The sequence below is a fragment of the Zeus faber genome, assembly GCF_960531495.2.
Source record: "Zeus faber genome assembly, chromosome: 12".
Classification (NCBI taxonomy): domain Eukaryota; kingdom Metazoa; phylum Chordata; class Actinopteri; order Zeiformes; family Zeidae; genus Zeus; species Zeus faber.
The window spans coordinates 22,594,891-22,611,419 of NC_137196.1; the positions used below are offsets into that span (position 1 = coordinate 22,594,891).

Here is a 16,529-nt window from a genome sequence, read left to right on the forward strand (position 1 = left end):
CTGCGTGTGTGTGTTTTCCCTGAGAAAACACAAACCGCATGCATAATTGCTCTCCCACTGACGGTACAGCCACTCATCGTTCAAGCCGAGGTAAAGACACACACACACACACACACACACACACACACACACGGATTCACACATACTGTACACACACCCACCTACAGTAAGCGGTATCCCACAGCCTCTGAGTGTGGTGTTTTTTACGCTGCCACGCAGGCGGGCTCGGAGGGGGTTTTCGGCTCCTGAAAAAGACCTATTATGGTGTTTATTTACAGCGGACGGATAAATAGACCCCTCTCCTCCTCAGCGGACGGGCTGCTTCTCCACCCCCTGCTGCTTCCGTGGTCATGTTAACACTGTTTCCCCGCCGAAAAAAATAACAGAAAGAAAACAACAACAACAACAACAACAACAAAAACGTTTTCCGGGTTCTACCCCCTGCCCCCGCTGGTGATGATGGAATTGGAATCTCCAGGAGGCAGGTGGAGAGATAGAGTGTGTGTGTGTGTGTGTGTGTGTGTGTGTGTGTGTGTGTGTGTGTGTGTGTGTGTGCGTGTGTGTTCATGATCTTGCATGTGAGTGCTAATATTCATCCCACAGCCATATTGGAACGTTTTGTATGCTCTCTGTTGCACAACCCTCTTAGAATGCCTTCTGTGTTGTGGTGTGTTTGCATGGAGGAACGGCCGTGCAAACGTGTGTGTGTGTGCGTGCGTGCGTGCATGTGTGTGTGTGTGCAAGTTCTGTAGTATTGATATAAACAGAACGTGTGTGTGCGTGTGCCTGAGTGAGTGCACGTGAGTGTGCGTGACACTGGAAAAGCTTTGAGGGTGCTTTTTAAATCATTGATTTGTAAATATGTTTTGGTATTTGCAAAAAAAAACAAAACATGTTTTTGATAATGTATTATACAAATCTGTCAAAGAGAAGATGTACATAAGATTTTAGATAACTCAAAGTGTGGACAGTTATATTAATTTATTTGTATAAAATAGAGCACTGCATTCCCTGATTGTAAGAAATACTGAATATCCACCAAAGTGGTTTGTGTTGTTTATTGCCGTGCATCATTTTACCGTGCCGTTTCTTTTTTATCGTACATCTTTTATTTTGACATGAAACACCAGGTTCCCTTCCCAAAAATGTCCAAATCACTGCGAGTATTTCCACCTCTGCGTTGAATAGAACATGTTTTTCTCTGTTTTTGGGGTTTTTTGTTTTCATTTATTTGTGCCTTTTTCTTTACTTTCTCGATTTGTCTACCGCACTGCGACTAAGTGGTGAGTGTTTCTACTGCAGTGGACATGCCAACACCATTTGTATACATGCAAAACCAGTTCCATGACTTGATTTTTCTGTAAGGTTATTTTGACTATCTCTATATATTGATATATAAAATTTGATTCAAAACTTCCTTCTGCTTTTTGTGCGCATTTTCATTGTTCACCTCGTCACTGACATTCTATGTCAATATATGTGTCATTTCATATGTACCGCACGTGATGCATTATGAGCGTTCTTAGCTCTATTCCGCGAAAGAACCTTTTTTTTTTTTTTTTTACATTTTTAATCATAACAGCGGCGTCTCTCGGGCTCCACGGTGGCCCCTCGTTCGACGGCTGCGGCGGCGGACGCGAAGACCCCCGTTCAGTCCGTTACCGTTGTTAAACCAACGCGCTGCGCCGGTGCGACAAGTCTCTCTCTCTCGCTGAGACTTTGATTTTGCATAACCCGCCGGGATCCTGTGCAATGAGTACATTGAATATTACAACACAGCCTGTGGCGGAGGGGAAAGACCCCAGATGTTGGGCGCTGGAAGAGGGCCCCGATGGACGGCGGAGGGGCCCCGCACCTCCCGTACGCGGTCGGATGCGTGCGGCGCGCGTTCGGCGCACAGTCCGTTGCATTTGCAACGGGTTTTGTTTTTTTGTGGTGGGGGAGGTGGAGGTGGAGGAGGTGGAGGGCCCCCCAGACCCTCCAGTGTTCTCTGAGACGGAGCAGGTGGATGCCGATCGCGCCGGAGCGGCCCCTCGCAAGTGGCGTCGATACAGTGGAGTGGGTGTCACGTCTCTAATTGTCTGGCCACTTGAAAGGGATTACATCTAATCCCTCGGCTATCCTCCACCCAGAACTCCAGATTAGTGCGTGCGTGGGTGCGTGGGTGCGGGCGGGCGTGCGTGTCTTCAGCAGTGACGTGTTTCGTCTGGACGTAGTCACTGTGCGGTGGTGGTGGGAAAGCGGCGCCCTCTGCTGGACACCTTTGGTGTTGCGGTTACACGCATTAAAAGCGCAGTCATGTTGACGGCCTCATGATAAGTAAATGCACGGATAACACAACGTCGTATATACATTTGGGTTTATTAAGAAATATACTGCTGATACATCAATTATACTGTCAATTAAGGACATCGACACGGAAACTTGATGACAGAGAGATTTGGCAGAGTTTGACATGTAATGCCGGCCGACGCTGTGTTTCTGTAATCCATTCAACAGGCACGACAAAGCTAAACCACTCATTGAATACAAGCTGAGCTCTTCTGTAAACGGATCCAGCCATGCAGCCATGCTATTTATGATTCCCACTGATGCCGGTGTACAAAATGCAACGTTCATCCCACAAAATCAAATTACAGCCGGCCAAATCAAAGGCAGAGGCTCCTTTCAAGGACGGATAACGTCGATAGCCGGGACATCAAACCGGATGTCTAAACGGCCCCAGGGAGAAAAATACATATCTGGGGAAGATCGCACTGCGAGATGTGTGGCGCCAAAACGTCACGGCTGTGCATGAAGACCGTCTCCGGGGATGAGAAGGGTGGCCAGGCTCGGGTCCTAGAGCCCCCGGGCCTTAGCGTGGGCCTGGATCAGAGAGGCCGTGTCGCTGTGGGCGCCCTGCACGGCCAGGGAGAGGGCGGTCCGGCCCCGCTGCGAGAGGCAAGACACCGGGCGGTGAATTTAAAATCGTTTCAAAACCCCATCGAGGGTGGAGGTCGTTATCTCATCAGTCGTGTTTTCGAGCCTTTGTTTAAATGATAGGTTCATGATTTTTTTGTTGTTGTTTCCCGTCATTTAAGTGAGTCCTATCCTTTCAATGCAAAAGCAGGAGCTTCATCACATTAAAATGTTCTGAGAAACATTAAAAAAAATGTAAAAAAATTAAATATTTTCTCAGAGAAAAATTTAATTGTCCTTGTCATTTTCTAGCATCTGGGCACAATTAGGGAGATTAGTGTCGATCAACAACTAATCGACTTATATTTAAATGTCTTTATGTTAGGATTGAAAAGTTGACTGGAATCCACTTACGCCTCCGATCAATAAAGAAAAACCTTTTTTTTTTTTTTTTTTTAATTATTTCATGTTCTTTTTTTCTTTTCCGCATTATTTTAACCAGAGGCTTGTGTGGGTTCCTTCCACCGCCTGAGCCCAAAACAGCTTGCTGCTGCTGGATTTGTCATTAATCGTCGGAGAGTTCTATTCCGCTGTCGCACTTTGATTCAATGACTTTTTAACTTTCATAAATTCCGATTAGAAAATTGCAGTGAAATTGATATTGCTATTCTGCTGACAGACGGAACAGAGTCTCACCATCGCTATGGATTTAGCGATTATGTCATACACATGTTAAGTGTAGGTTCGCTATTTTAAAACCCAATGAGAAACCCACTTTATAGTCATAGTGTACATGTCTTAGTATATTTTATCAATAACAGTAATATCACATGTTATTTAGAACTACTTTTTGCAATTGCGGTTGGTTGCCAGAGGGAAGCGACGCAACTTCCTGTTTCTAGTCTCTTACGTGAGTGTGGATGTGGCCAAAATGGCTGATTTACAGTAGGGCATAAGAGTGAATAAAACCCCGAAAAAGACTGCACAGTGGAACAGACGATGGACAGTTTACAAAGGAAGTTTTCCCTAAACTCAATCGAACAACCCAATCTGCGTTTACCACGTTTGCGCCGCACATCACACAACACACCATATATTTAAAAAATGTCTCTACACACTGAAATAAGTTTTAATGTCAGAAAAGATAAGACTTATAATCCCATATAGTCATTTGTAATAATAATGAGCAATTCCATTTTTTTAGTAATAACCAAAGGGACCACAAACTGGATTTCTGACAGTCCGGGCCTCCCCCCAGTCCTCAGTACCCAGTACCTCTATTACTCCAAAGCCGGTGTTTGTGTGTGTGTGTGTGTGTGTGTGTGTGTGTGTGTGTGTGTGTGTGTGTGTGTGTGTGCGTGTGTGCGTGTGTGCGCGCGTGTGCGCCTCCGTGCGTGCAGCCAAACCAGGCTCACCTTGTCGGTGAGCGTCAGGTCGCAGTGGCAGCGTTCCAGCAGCAGCCGCGCGATGTGCGTGTGCCCCCGCTCGCAGGCGAACATCAGGGCGGTGGTCCCGTGTCCGTCCTGGACGTCTGCGTCGGCTCCGCAGCTCAGCAGCATCCGCACCATCACCACGCGGCCGTGCCGCACCGCCAGCTGCAGCGCCGTCTGGCCCGTCTGAAACGGTACCAAAAAAAACATGCGCACACACACACACACACACACACACACACACACACATACACACATACACACACAACCCGAGTTGCCAAAATGAGGCCTGAGCTCTCAGCATCTCTGTTCTGAGCGTTGTGAGGAGGACTGCGTGAGCTTCCTCCAGGTGAAATGATATTGCCCTGGTCTTATTTGTTCCATCGTTGTGATTTTTTTTCATCTGAATTGTACTGAAATCCTACATCTGTGTATATGAGTTCTGAAATATGAGAAGGGCCTTTAGCTGAAAAACTACACTTTTAGTCTAATGTCATACTATAACGGTCCATTTACTTCAGTGTAATTGAGATTTTGCAATAACCCCCTAACCCATCCATCCATCCATTATCTATACCGCTTATCCTTAACCCAAAAAACAATATATACATAGTGGAAATGTATCCATGATTAACATGATAACAATTCATTCCATTTCGTCCAGATATGCGATACATCACTTGCATTAGAAGCATTAAGCGCCCATCTTAATTTATCACCTTCCCTGCATCTAATCCATCAAATCTATCTTCCCTTTGGTGAAAGGAGGTGCCGAACGACCCCGCACGGCGTTGGATCCCAAACGTCTACCTGGTTCGAGCGGATGTTCACGTTTCCCAGCTCCATGAGCCGGCGGACCACCTCCATGCCGCCGGGGCCGTCGGGGGCCGTCAGCGAGGCCAGCATCACCGCCGTGTAGCCCGCCTTGTTCTGCAGGTCCACCTCGCTCGCCCCTGGGGTTTGTGGAGAAGCGGTCGGGCGCTCCGGTTAGCAGCCGTGGTTGGTGATCCCCATTAAAGCGGCAATCCTCGAGATTATTTTGTTAGAAATTCCCATATTTATACTTTATTTAGCTGCCACTTAACAAGAAACAGCCCTTCAGTGCATATGAGGTATGCATGCGCTCCTCCACATGCTGTTTCCATTGCCGATGGCGGGGTCCGCCTTTCCCGGCACCAACGCAAAGAAGTGAGAGGCAGCCGCGGTGAACTCGTGGTCGATACGGATGAACATTCACAAAAGAGAACAACACCCCCGGCGAATAAATATCCCCACCACCTCAAATGACAATGGACAAAAAAAGTTGATTTTTCTGACCTATTGAATGATGGAATGATCATTGACTTGTTCGAAAGAGATAAGGAACCTCCTGACGGCCATTTTGGGACGTCTCTCTAGGGACCTACCCGTGTCCAGTATCAGAGTGACGATGTCGTAGTTGCAGTGCGACACGCTGTAGTGCAGCGCCGTGTTGCCGTTGTCGTCGGCCAGGTTAATGAGGAAGGCCAGCAGGGAGGGCGTGGCCTTCCTCACCCTCCCCAGGTACACGGCCACCTGAACGGCCGCCGACTTCTCCTCGGCCGCCACGCTGAACCAGCTCTGGAACAGCACCACCAAGGCCCTCCTCTGAGAAAGCATGGACAGAGCTGACGCTTATCTGGACGGAGTGGAAGCGGGAGGGAGGCCAAGGGCGGAGCGGCCTCCGAGCTTTTACGGAGATTTTGTTCTTTAAATTTGGAACTAGAACGGGAGGGAAGTGTACTGCACCATGTCTTCATTGGGGTTATCCATGTTGTCCATGTGGTCGTTGAGAAACAGACAGGAAGACATAAAATCGCCACCCACGGCGTCCCTAAAATCGAGAGAGAGACAGACAGAGAGAGAGAGAGAGAGAGAGAGAGAGAGAGAGAGAGAGAGGGGGAGAGATTTCAATATTTCTGAGGAGGCACGATTGGCTTCACAATTTATTCCGGCTTTCCCAAAAGATGAAATGAGGAAGATTTCAACAGCGTTATCCAGCTGCGATCAAACGCTCGGAAAAAAGAATTGGCACCGAGAAGAAAAGCTTCAACCACAAAAGATAAACCTTTCGTTCCTCGTCCCTTTACCTGCCTCTGGTGGGGGAAACGGAGCCAGGGCCGCTCTCCATCTGCTCCCCTGCGGGTGGAGACCCCATCTGGTCGGCCCTCTTTGGGAACACGCGCTCTCCACCTCCATCTGCCTGCCGCGATTCCACTTCTCCTGCTCCAGGGAGTTGGCCGGGGCCGGGGCCGGGGCCGGGGCCGGGGTCCGGCCGCGCACGTGGCCGTGCGTCCCCCTCCATTCTCTTCTCTCGCGGGGCTGCAGCCGTCTCCTTACGGACGGCCTGGACGTCCGTCTGCTCCGGGTCCGGAAGCTCCCATTTCAGCTCTTCCCTCTCTGTGGTCTTATGCCTTAACGCGTTGGAGATGGGAAAACCACCAAGGGGGGAAAAAAAATAAAAATAAAAATAACAGTCAGTTGCGTCTAAATATCAAATGTTTGAGATGCTGGAAGGTGCCCCCCCCCGCCCCCCAAGGCTCAAAAACCTGCAGCAGAAATAAAATAATCCACTGTCCTACCGCTACGTAACCTGATGTGGCTTCACTGCCATTGAACACTAAACTCTGACTCACATCGTATGTCGGTCAAAACAATCTACTTTGTGCTCCGTCTAAATGATGTGAAGTGTTTTACGCCTCATGGGGATAAGACATTCCTGAGATGGGTCCCACGCCCCCCTTAAAAAAAAAACAAAGCCGAGGTGCGTTTCCTTCTCGTGACCACGCGCCGCCACCAGAGCGTGCACGCTGAGCCCCGGCGTTGCACCGGCAAATAATCGCCGCTCGTAAAAAAAAAAAAAAGAGCTGCGGATGTCAGCTTTTAGAAGGCCCATTCACTCACCCGTCATTAACGCCGGCGAATGAGAGGCTTTTTGACGTCCGGGTACTTCTGTCCCCCTGCGCCGTGGACCTGGGAGCTGCACGGAGGAGGACAAAGAAAAACAAAAAAAAAAGCAGCGGATGTGTACGAACGCGAGAACCCCTTTTTAAAATCGTAAAAACTCTCATTAACACGCAATCTCATGTTCCCCGGCTTGTGTTGCCCCTCAAACGCCCATCTGGTCCGTGCCAAACTGTATTTCTTACATTCGTTGACTCTATTATTTTAACAAAACACATAACACGTCGGGGGGTCGGGACTTTGCCCCCTTGGACCACCGTTGCATTTTGGTTTGATTGAGGAGAGGAGGAGGTGGGGAAAGAACCACGCTGGCTCTGAGTTTGGTCTCTCAGGACCTGAGTCAGGACCATTCCTGAACGTGAAATGCTTTATGAGGTAGGAACACGCACTGGGTTTTCTGGGCATCAATTAAACCAAAATCTACACAAACCCTTGCCAGCTACAGCGATATAGTCGCAGCAAACGTTCATTCGTGGCTCTTAATTTCGCATGGGGAACTTCAGGCCCTCGAAATGAAACAGGGCCTTCTAAAAACGACATGTTTTTTTTTCCCTGTGTGGCGACTGCCAGCGTCGACTTTCTATCCACACCGAAGAAACCTGCGTCTTGATTCAGAGTATCCTCTTACGCTAATAAAGGAGGGAATGGAGTTAAGTGTATTGTGTTTCTGCATTGAAATTCAAACGCGCTTGCTCCTTTTAAAGTAGCCAACTCCACATGTTGTCACAGCTGAAACGTTGTTTCCTTAGTGGTCGAGTTTATTCCAGTTATACGACGCCACATCTCTGGGTGATTCTATGGGGGCAGGACATTCACAGATGCTGAGCAACCGCACGGTTGCTCAAGACCAAACTAATCACAGCCTTTCTGCTCTACGCACACCAACTTGGAAGCCAGCCAAGCAAATAAGAGCGATCCAGTTGTCGCGTCGATGTGATGGAACGGACGAGAATACCTCCGTGTGGGCCGTCGTGTCGGGGATAGCGGGAACAGAGGACGTGAACGAGATCCACCATCTCTTTTTGCAGGGAGTTGACCTTGGGGTCTGGATGCTGCGGGGGCTCTTTCTTCTCCGCCGTCCCCATGCCTCCACACAGGTGCTCCCACTGCTCTTCCAGGAGTGTCTTGACCCTCCACACGTGGCGGGCCGCCGCTGCGGGGTCCGGGCCCCCGGCTGCGGCCTCCTCAAGCTCCATAGGTACCGGCGGACTGGCTCTCGTTGACGTCTGGGCGGAGCTGATCCCAGAGCCTTGTTCCCGACTTCTTTGTCCGTTGCTGAAAACACTGGTCACCAAATCATAGGGCACGTTCCAATTACCGAAGGAATGGGCCTTCTGACATTTCCTGTCGTCTCCGTCCTGATCTACTGCCGCCCTTTCGGCACGGACCCCGATCCCGGGGTTCCGGCTCAGGCCCTCAAGCTTCTCATCTTTCCCCCTGCTTTCCTCTTTTTGTTCCCTCAGCATCCTCAAAGCCCTCTGGAGATCCAGACCACTCTCGTGGAGCTTCTGCTCCAGCACGGCCACCTTGGCCTGCAAGGACGTGACCGTCAACAGCTCATCCAGGTCTGTGCTGGTCCTCCACTCGTGTCCTGTGCTCTGATCGCCCCGGCCGCCGCTGTGGTTCTGTGGAAATGTTACGCAGCCATTGTTCTCCAGTCTCTTGATGCCTGTGGAGCTGTGGTAGGAAGATGAGGTTCTACAGTCTTTGGTTCCATTCACCAAAGTGGGATGATCGGGTGTGGACAGGCCCAGACGGAGCCTCTCTCTTTCCTCCTGGAGCATGCAGATCTGGGCTTTAAGCTCTGGGATGACCCTGATCTCCGTCTCCAACTCACCAACGCGCTCCAGGGCCTCCGTCAGGCGTCTGAGCAGCCCTGAGAAGTCCTGGTTGAGAGGGATGTCCGAGGAGTTCTCTGGCGAGTAGCACACATCTTCACAGGAAGTGTCCCTCCCTCCGAGTTGATCCCTGGAGCTCCTGAGACTGCCTGGGTCGTCAGTGGACTCTGAGCTCTGCCTCAGTAGGACTGTGAGCGGCAGACTGGAGGCCCGGAGCAGATTGGGTCTTATGTGCTCCCCTAGTGGCTGCTCATCAAAGGCCTTGATTCTGGCCTCCATCTCTGTCAGGGTTCTGAACCCTGTGGGTGACACTGGGGTTCTGTGATCATTAGCAACAGAGGTGTAGCCTTGATGGAAATCTGTGACTCTCGATCTTGGACCCAGAGCTCCAGTGGACCCCCAGGGACTCGGACGGTAGCCTCCCCCGGAGAGGTTGATGTGCCTGGGCAGAGTGCTGGACCTGGGGCCCTTACTCCGGCGCTGGATGGGGACTCTTTTGATGGTGTTGCCTTTCTCAATGTCGTCAACATACTTGAGGAAATCCAAGTCCAGGCGGAAGCCATAGGGCGTTTCAACTGAATAAGGGGGCTTCCTTTTGAATCCATTTTCTGTTGTTTGGTGGGACAAACTGGATCCTGAAACAAGCAAAGCACAACTTTTATTTATTTTTCCGGCAACTTTTATTTATTTTGCAAGGTTTGATATGGTCAGAATCTTAATGTTTGTGATGACTTGTAATTTTAAATAATTACCGTTTTGTCCTTCCATCTTACTCCTGTTTTCAGTCACAAGGACAATTCTGAAATTAGAAGCACAATATCTGAAATTAGAAATGAAATTAAACAGAAGAATGAGTTGGACCGACATCATATACAAGTACAATGAGACTATATCACAAATCATTACAACTAGAAAATGGAATTTGGATTCGCAGTTACAAAAAAACCCCAAAATGTATATAAATATTTTGCAAATGGAGGCTGACCTTCAATTTCCACGACCACATGGTCATAAATACATAGTTATTATAATCTTAGTGATTGTTTTTCGGAATTGAGTCAAGGCACAGACACACACAGTCTCAGACACACATACAGTCTTTCTCATGGCCTCTCTCTCTCTTTCTCTCTCTCTCTCTCTCTCTCTCTCTTTCACCCCTTCACTTCTTCACGATCATAGGAGAGCTTGCAAAGAACGGCGGCCGTCCTGATGTTCTCTTGATTACAGCCCTGCCGTCCAGGGCGAGCTGGTCTCGAAATAGCCGTACTGTTGCACCCAGTAGCTGTTGCCAGTGGAACAAAATACACTCCTACAGACAAAAATACAGACAGACTACCATTGTTCTGACTCACTTCTTTCCTTTCCTCCCAGCCTACTCTCTCGCTCTCTCTGTCTTTCGCTTTTTATACGACAGCCTTTAAATACCGTTTTCCTCTTTCGGCTCTATTCGCTTCTGAGCTGTTGTATTTTTGCTAAACTGCTGTTAACCAGAGTGGAAATGTGTTTGCCTGCAGACATATTTAATTGTGCAAACTGACAGAAAACCTCACCCCACATCCCTCTTCCTTCCCTGTGCTGGTAAGCCTCCCCCCTCCCCCTGGCTCCAATCTCTCCTGACCACCGGCCTCGCAGGCTCCACTGCCGCACGCCCGCAGCCCCAAACAATGTCAGCTATGTCGTAAACAGACAAACACCAGCAAACAGTCCTGCCGGGAAAATAGATCCTCCGCACTTCTCAGACGATCTGGAAGTCAGTGATGAACAACAACTCATCATGCAAATAGACGCACAGTACAGGGGTGTGTATGGAGTACGGGTGTAATATCCCTGAATGATAGCAATAAAAGTACAAAGGATGTTGCACAAGGGATGGTCTTCACAGGATGCCTTTGTTTGGGTTGTAAAATGGAATTTCATTGATAGGTGTTTGATAGGCGAAGTGAATGACATCTCTCATCTCGTTCCAATGGCACCTGTCAAGGGGTGGGATATACAGTATTTGGTTCTTGAAGTTGATGTGTTGGAAGCAGGAAAAATGGACAAGCGTAAGGATCTGAGCCACTTTGGCAAGGACCAAATTTGTGATGGCCAGACGACTGGGTCAGAGCATCTCCAAAACGGCAGGTCTTGCCAAAAATCTTCCAGGCAAGGACAACCGGTAAACCGGCGACAGGGTCATGGGCGCCCAAGGCTCATTGATGCACGTGGGGAGTGAAGTCTAGCCCGCCTGGTTCGATCCCACAGAAGAGCTGCTGTAGCACAAACTGGTGAAAAAAATGATGCTGCTATGATAGAAAAGTGTCAGAACACACAGTGCATCACAGCTTGCTGCGTATGGGGCTGTGTAGCTGCAGACCGGTCAGAGTGTCCATGCTCGGTGTGTGTGTGCTCACCACCGAAAGCCCTTACAATGGACACATGAGCGTCAGAACTGGACCATGGAGCAATGGAAGGAGGTGCCCCGGGTCTGATGAATCACCTTTTCATGTGGATGTTCGGGGTTAGGGTCCGATCGAGCATCTGTGGGATGTGCTGGAACAACAAGCCCGAGCCATGGGGGCCCCAATTCGTAACTTAAAGATTGGCACCAGGGGGAGCTACACAATATTAGTAATTTTTAGTGGTGGCTTGAACGTTGTGTCCGCTCAGTGTATGTGTCTGAGGAATAATTTATATTGTCCCAATACTGTAGTTAAAATGGATTACGATCAATCAGAGGCTATTAAAGCATTCCGCATTGATGCATTATTTTGAGGTTTATTGTCTCAAAATATTCAAAATCATACTGTTTCACTAGAAAGCCTGTGCTTTTACCAGTAAAATACAGTATGTGTGGATCCACCACCATGCCTGCTGATATGTGCACACTCACATACTGTATATATATTTATTCCATATACAAAGGTACATGCAGTCGATACACATGCTGTACAGTACATGACATATAGAACCATTACATATATACATTACCGGTACTGTACAGACCCTCAGTACATTCCCTCAGTACACACTGGTGTGCATGTATGATCACTATGCAGAGTGCATACCAGCCCAGGGGTTCAAAGTATTAGACTTATAATAACATCTCTAATCTGAGCTCTTAGCCATGACGAACCCTGAGAACAATTTACAATTAATACTAAACCTGAGTGTCCACATACCGTTAAAAAGCCCTATGGTCTGTCCTCCTCCGGTGACATTTGAGTATGTGTTCGCAACCCTAATGTCTGAGCTCAGGCTTGAAATCCAGACATGACCCCCTGTGACCTGTTCGCCTGGCGTGAGCTCTGGCAGCCGCTGCTTTTCAATCTGGTCACAGGCAAGGAACCAGCGTCCTCCACCGTATGCACAAAGCCAATCTTGGTCCAGCATCGAACAAACACCGTTTTACCGCCAAGGTGTTCCACACAACCCTGATGCTGAACCACTGTAAGTGACTGAAACCGATACAGGACATTATCAGGTTGTTGTTTTTTATTCCAAATGTGGAAAAGAGTCTTTCAGCTCCTGGGGTGGCTCGGTCGTAGCCTTGGCCGTTGGCTAAAGGACGTCTTTGAGCGATGGTGGAAGACAAGAACGGATTGTTGTTTGATTTTCTTTTATCGGTAATGACTTTGTAGGAGTCATTTATTAAGTCTACGAGCAGCCGACCAAATAGTCTTTAGCTTAGTGGCGAACGTGCTTTCTCCAGATCCTTAGCGTGTGTGGGCAGTGTGGGCATGAGTGTCTATGTGTGTGCATGTGAGCATGCATGTGTGTTTTTTGCCCTGCAAGTGTGTATGTGTGGGCGTGTGTGTGTGTGTGTGTGTGTGCATGTGTGTGGGTGTGTGTGTGTGTGTGTGTGTGCGTGCGTGTGTGCGTGAGCGTGTGTCTGTGTGTGTGTGTGTGGGTGTGTATGTGTGGGTGTGGGCATGTGCGTGTGTGCGTGTGCGTGTGTGTGTGTGCGTGTGCGTGTGTGTGTGTGTGTGTGTGCGTGTGTGTATGTGTGCTTGTATGTGTGTGTGTGTGTGTGTGTGTGTGTGTGTGTGTGTGTGTGTGCGCGCGCCTGTGTGTGTCCTGTCCAGCTCTGGGAGAACACACTGCACTAACATTACAAACAAAATGTCAGTCAGCACGGCAGCTGTTGCCGGGTACATCTCCATCCATTTCACTTCTTCCATCACCACGCTCCGTCTGCAAACCACCGGCGCACGCCCACAGTGTCCTGAAATGATTTCACATTTCCATAACGCGGCGAGGATTGATTACAAGCGTTCGGCTCCGAAAAGAAATTTCGGATAAGAATACCTTCCAGGAGAATATCTGCCTTTGGAAAAATGAGAGGAAACGAAAAATAACACCGACATCGACTCTCAGCTCGTTATACTTTGGCAAATTAATAAAACTTTCCGCGGAACTTAAATTAATAAAAAAGTGTAAAGTAAAAAGTGTTTTTTTTTTGATGGCTGAAATCCCAGCTATGACAGACGTCCAAACCGCTCTCCGCACGCGACCTCTCATAGACATGGGGTTGCTTCCCCCTCCCGGGCCATTCCACGGCGGAGGAAACGACACGGCCCCATCTTGCCACCATCTGGGGCCTCTTTTCTCTGCATCGCCGTTGCGAGCCCTAATTCTCGCCTGTTTGGCCCCTTCGGGCTCACCTCGCAGGAAACCCCTCCAAAAAGTGATATGTGGCCCATTCTTTTTCAACCCGAGGGAGGCCCCAACCAGCACCGCAGCCTCCACTGGGCGCTGAACTCGGTCCAAAGCGGATTGAACAGTCTGGGGTTATTTTGTTTTTCCTTCTCCAACTTCCAGGCTTCCCACTTCATCCAGTTCAGGTTCTCGCCCGACTTCAAAGCTCTTTGGGATTAGAGCGAGCTCAGCGCGTTCCAGAGGCCCAAGGCCCGTCTGTCTTCCCTTTCCCTTTCCCGCCCGTTCCCTCCGCCCGGTTCTCCCACTCTCCATGCATGCTCACAAACCTCATAATCACAACAGCTCTCTCCGCGGCATTCTTCTGAAACCCACAAACCAAAGCCACCAAAATTGAATACGACACGGTTGGCCGTGGCCACCTCCCTAAAGAGCGATGTTAACCACTCGGATACGGGACAGTGGCACGTCGCAGATGCCCATTCAAAATGTGAACGGGTCAACAAAATATGTCACTTAGACCGACGGCAGTTTGTTTTTCCAATTCCGAACCTTCCCCTCAAAGGCTGCGGCGGCTCTTCGCGGAATGTTTAGGCGACGCAGCGACTGAGGGAGGATTCCTTGGCTGTAGACCGGTTGATGCCGTCCCATTCCATTCCCCGCTCCGTTCAGGGAAGTGGTTTATGAGCTCGGCTGCGACGCGCGAAGGACTCTGCATCTAAAAACTGGAGGCCAGCGACTTCCTCAAGGGCGTGCCCCCCCCCCCACCCCCACCCCACCCGTCCAGACCCGAGACCGCCGCTGGGATGCGAAGGCCGCACCTACGGGGGGTCTTTCTGGCCTCTCCGCGCCAACGTGGCGCTTCCACCCGTCTGCCTCCTCCTCTTCTTCTTCCTCTTCTTCCTCACGTCTGTGTGTTTGTGTTCACCGCTCGGGGAAGGTGCTGCCTTTTCTCCGCTGCTGGGGCGGCACAGGCTGTGGTTTCTCCGGCACGTACAGTAACCCTAAACCTCCTCCTCCGCCGGGGAGCTGATTTAGGAGGCGAAGCCAACGCTTTGAAATTCGGGCCCCTCGACTTTCACTCATTTAAAAACTGCCGAAAACTCTTCGTCCAAACCTCCGAACACCCGGCCCCCCCGAGGCGCCGGACTGCGCTCCGCCTTTCTCTCCTGGTGGTGTTTGTGTGTTCTCCGTCCAGGGGAATGTGGACCTCTGCGTGTCGTCCTGGTCCCTTTCCAACGGCAACAGCGGCCCCTGGCTGCTCCGAAGCATCTCGGCCTCGGAGCCCCGGAGGATGAAGCAGCTGCCAGGGGGTTTGCGCAAGACAGGAAGGCACGGTATGTTAACACGGCGGGGTTAAAATAGAAAAACCTGCTGCCTCGCCGTGGTCGTGTTTGTCCGCGCGCACGTGTGTGTGTGTGCGTGCGTGTGTGTGTGTCTGGAAAGAAGGAACGCGTGTTTGGTTCTCATGATGATAAGCAAATGTGGTTTTTAACTCTGAGGAACGAAAAGAAAAAAAAAACGCTTCAAGCGACCGAAAGTCAGAAACGCGTCTCCTCTGGGTCTGCATCGGCGTTCAGCGCCGAGCCGCCGGAGCTTTTCTGCTTCTGACCGTAGCACCAGCTTTGGGGAAACAGACCTCCCCGAAGACGTTCAAGGTCAACCGACAACAGTCTGCGAGAGGAACGAATGAGGTCCGAGCGGAAGCAGCACCCGTCCTTACCTTCGCGAATGTCCAGTCCAGACGCTCCCTCCACCTCGCCTGGCTGATGTGCTGCGTTTGTCAGGAGATCCACTCCGGTCTGCTCTGGTCCTCAGCCGTGCCTGTCTGTCAATCTCACCCGGGGAGGGAAGGAGGGAGGTGCCGCAGGGGAGAGTGGCACGCCGAGGCTGTTCGGTAGATGCCAATCTCAAATGCTGCCATAATTAAAGCTGGGATGTTGTGTGTACAAGTGCACCGGGCCAGGGTGGGGGGTGGGGTGGGGGGGTGGGGTAGAGGGAGGAGGAGGAGGAGCTTACGGGCATAGCCGTCCCTCCCCCCCCGTCCGAAGACGGCGTCGGATTGGGAGTCTGTGACAACAGCCGAGCCCTTCCCCTGACCGCCGCCCAATGGGACGGCAGGGGGGGGCGTCGCCGGTCACCCCGGCTCGCAGAGTGGACGCCGGGGAGCTGGAGAGAGAGAGAGAGAGAGAGAGAGAGAGAGAGAGAGAAGTTCCGAAAACAAACCCGGAGCTCCGTGGGTCGGGAGCGGCTTCATGCTCCACTCACTTTCCACATCGCATATTTGTCACGATGGCACGCCGGAATCTCCTCTCTGTTTCTGTTTCTGTTTCTGTTTCTGTTCCTGTTTCCGTCTTCGTCCGGGCGCCGTTCTCACGCTGTCTGTGGCAACCACCCACACACACGCATACACAAAGACTGTAACCCCACCCCGTCTTATGCGGCCCGCCGTCCGTCCTCTATAATCAACAGAATGTGGAGGAGGAGGGTGGAGGGCCAGGGTGGAGTTGGAGTTGGACTAGGGGTGGAGGAGGGTTGGGCTGGGGGGGGCGGGGGGGTAGGCCATCCTTAGCAGTTAATTCTCACGCTGCATGCTTCTCATTCTTCATGGATCCACTTTCCACCCACTGGGACATGTGGTCTCCATGTCCTGCTGTACGGGACACAGAGCAACAGGTTGTTATTATTATTATTATTATTATTATTTGTTTGCTTGTTTTGTTTTTTTTTGCTGTAATAATAATAA

The 16,529-nt window shown here is 50.3% G+C and overlaps 1 protein-coding gene across 3 annotated transcripts; it reads right to left on the reverse strand.

Annotated features, from left to right (window-relative positions):
* Positions 1-2,345: 2,345 nt before the first annotated feature.
* On the reverse strand, positions 2,346-15,879 carry LOC307238068 (KN motif and ankyrin repeat domain-containing protein 2-like). Of its 3 annotated transcripts, XM_080010915.1 has the most exons (11): positions 15,507-15,879; positions 14,901-15,086; positions 9,901-9,947; positions 8,266-9,783; positions 7,251-7,326; positions 6,437-6,760; positions 6,096-6,180; positions 5,735-5,954; positions 5,139-5,281; positions 4,314-4,514; positions 2,346-2,931 (listed from the first exon to the last, which is right to left on the reverse strand). In XM_080010915.1, exons 2-11 carry the CDS (start codon positions 15,053-15,055, stop codon positions 2,839-2,841), a joined length of 2,862 nt encoding a protein of 953 aa, XP_079867041.1. In that variant the 5' UTR covers positions 15,056-15,086; positions 15,507-15,879; the 3' UTR covers positions 2,346-2,838. The 3 variants fall into 3 exon arrangements, with proteins under 3 accessions (XP_079867041.1, XP_079867042.1, XP_079867043.1); XM_080010916.1 differs by lacking the exon at positions 14,901-15,086 and having other exon boundaries at positions 15,507-15,867; XM_080010917.1 differs by lacking the exons at positions 14,901-15,086; positions 15,507-15,879 and adding an exon at positions 14,605-14,891.
* Between the last annotated feature and the right edge of the window lie 650 nt (positions 15,880-16,529).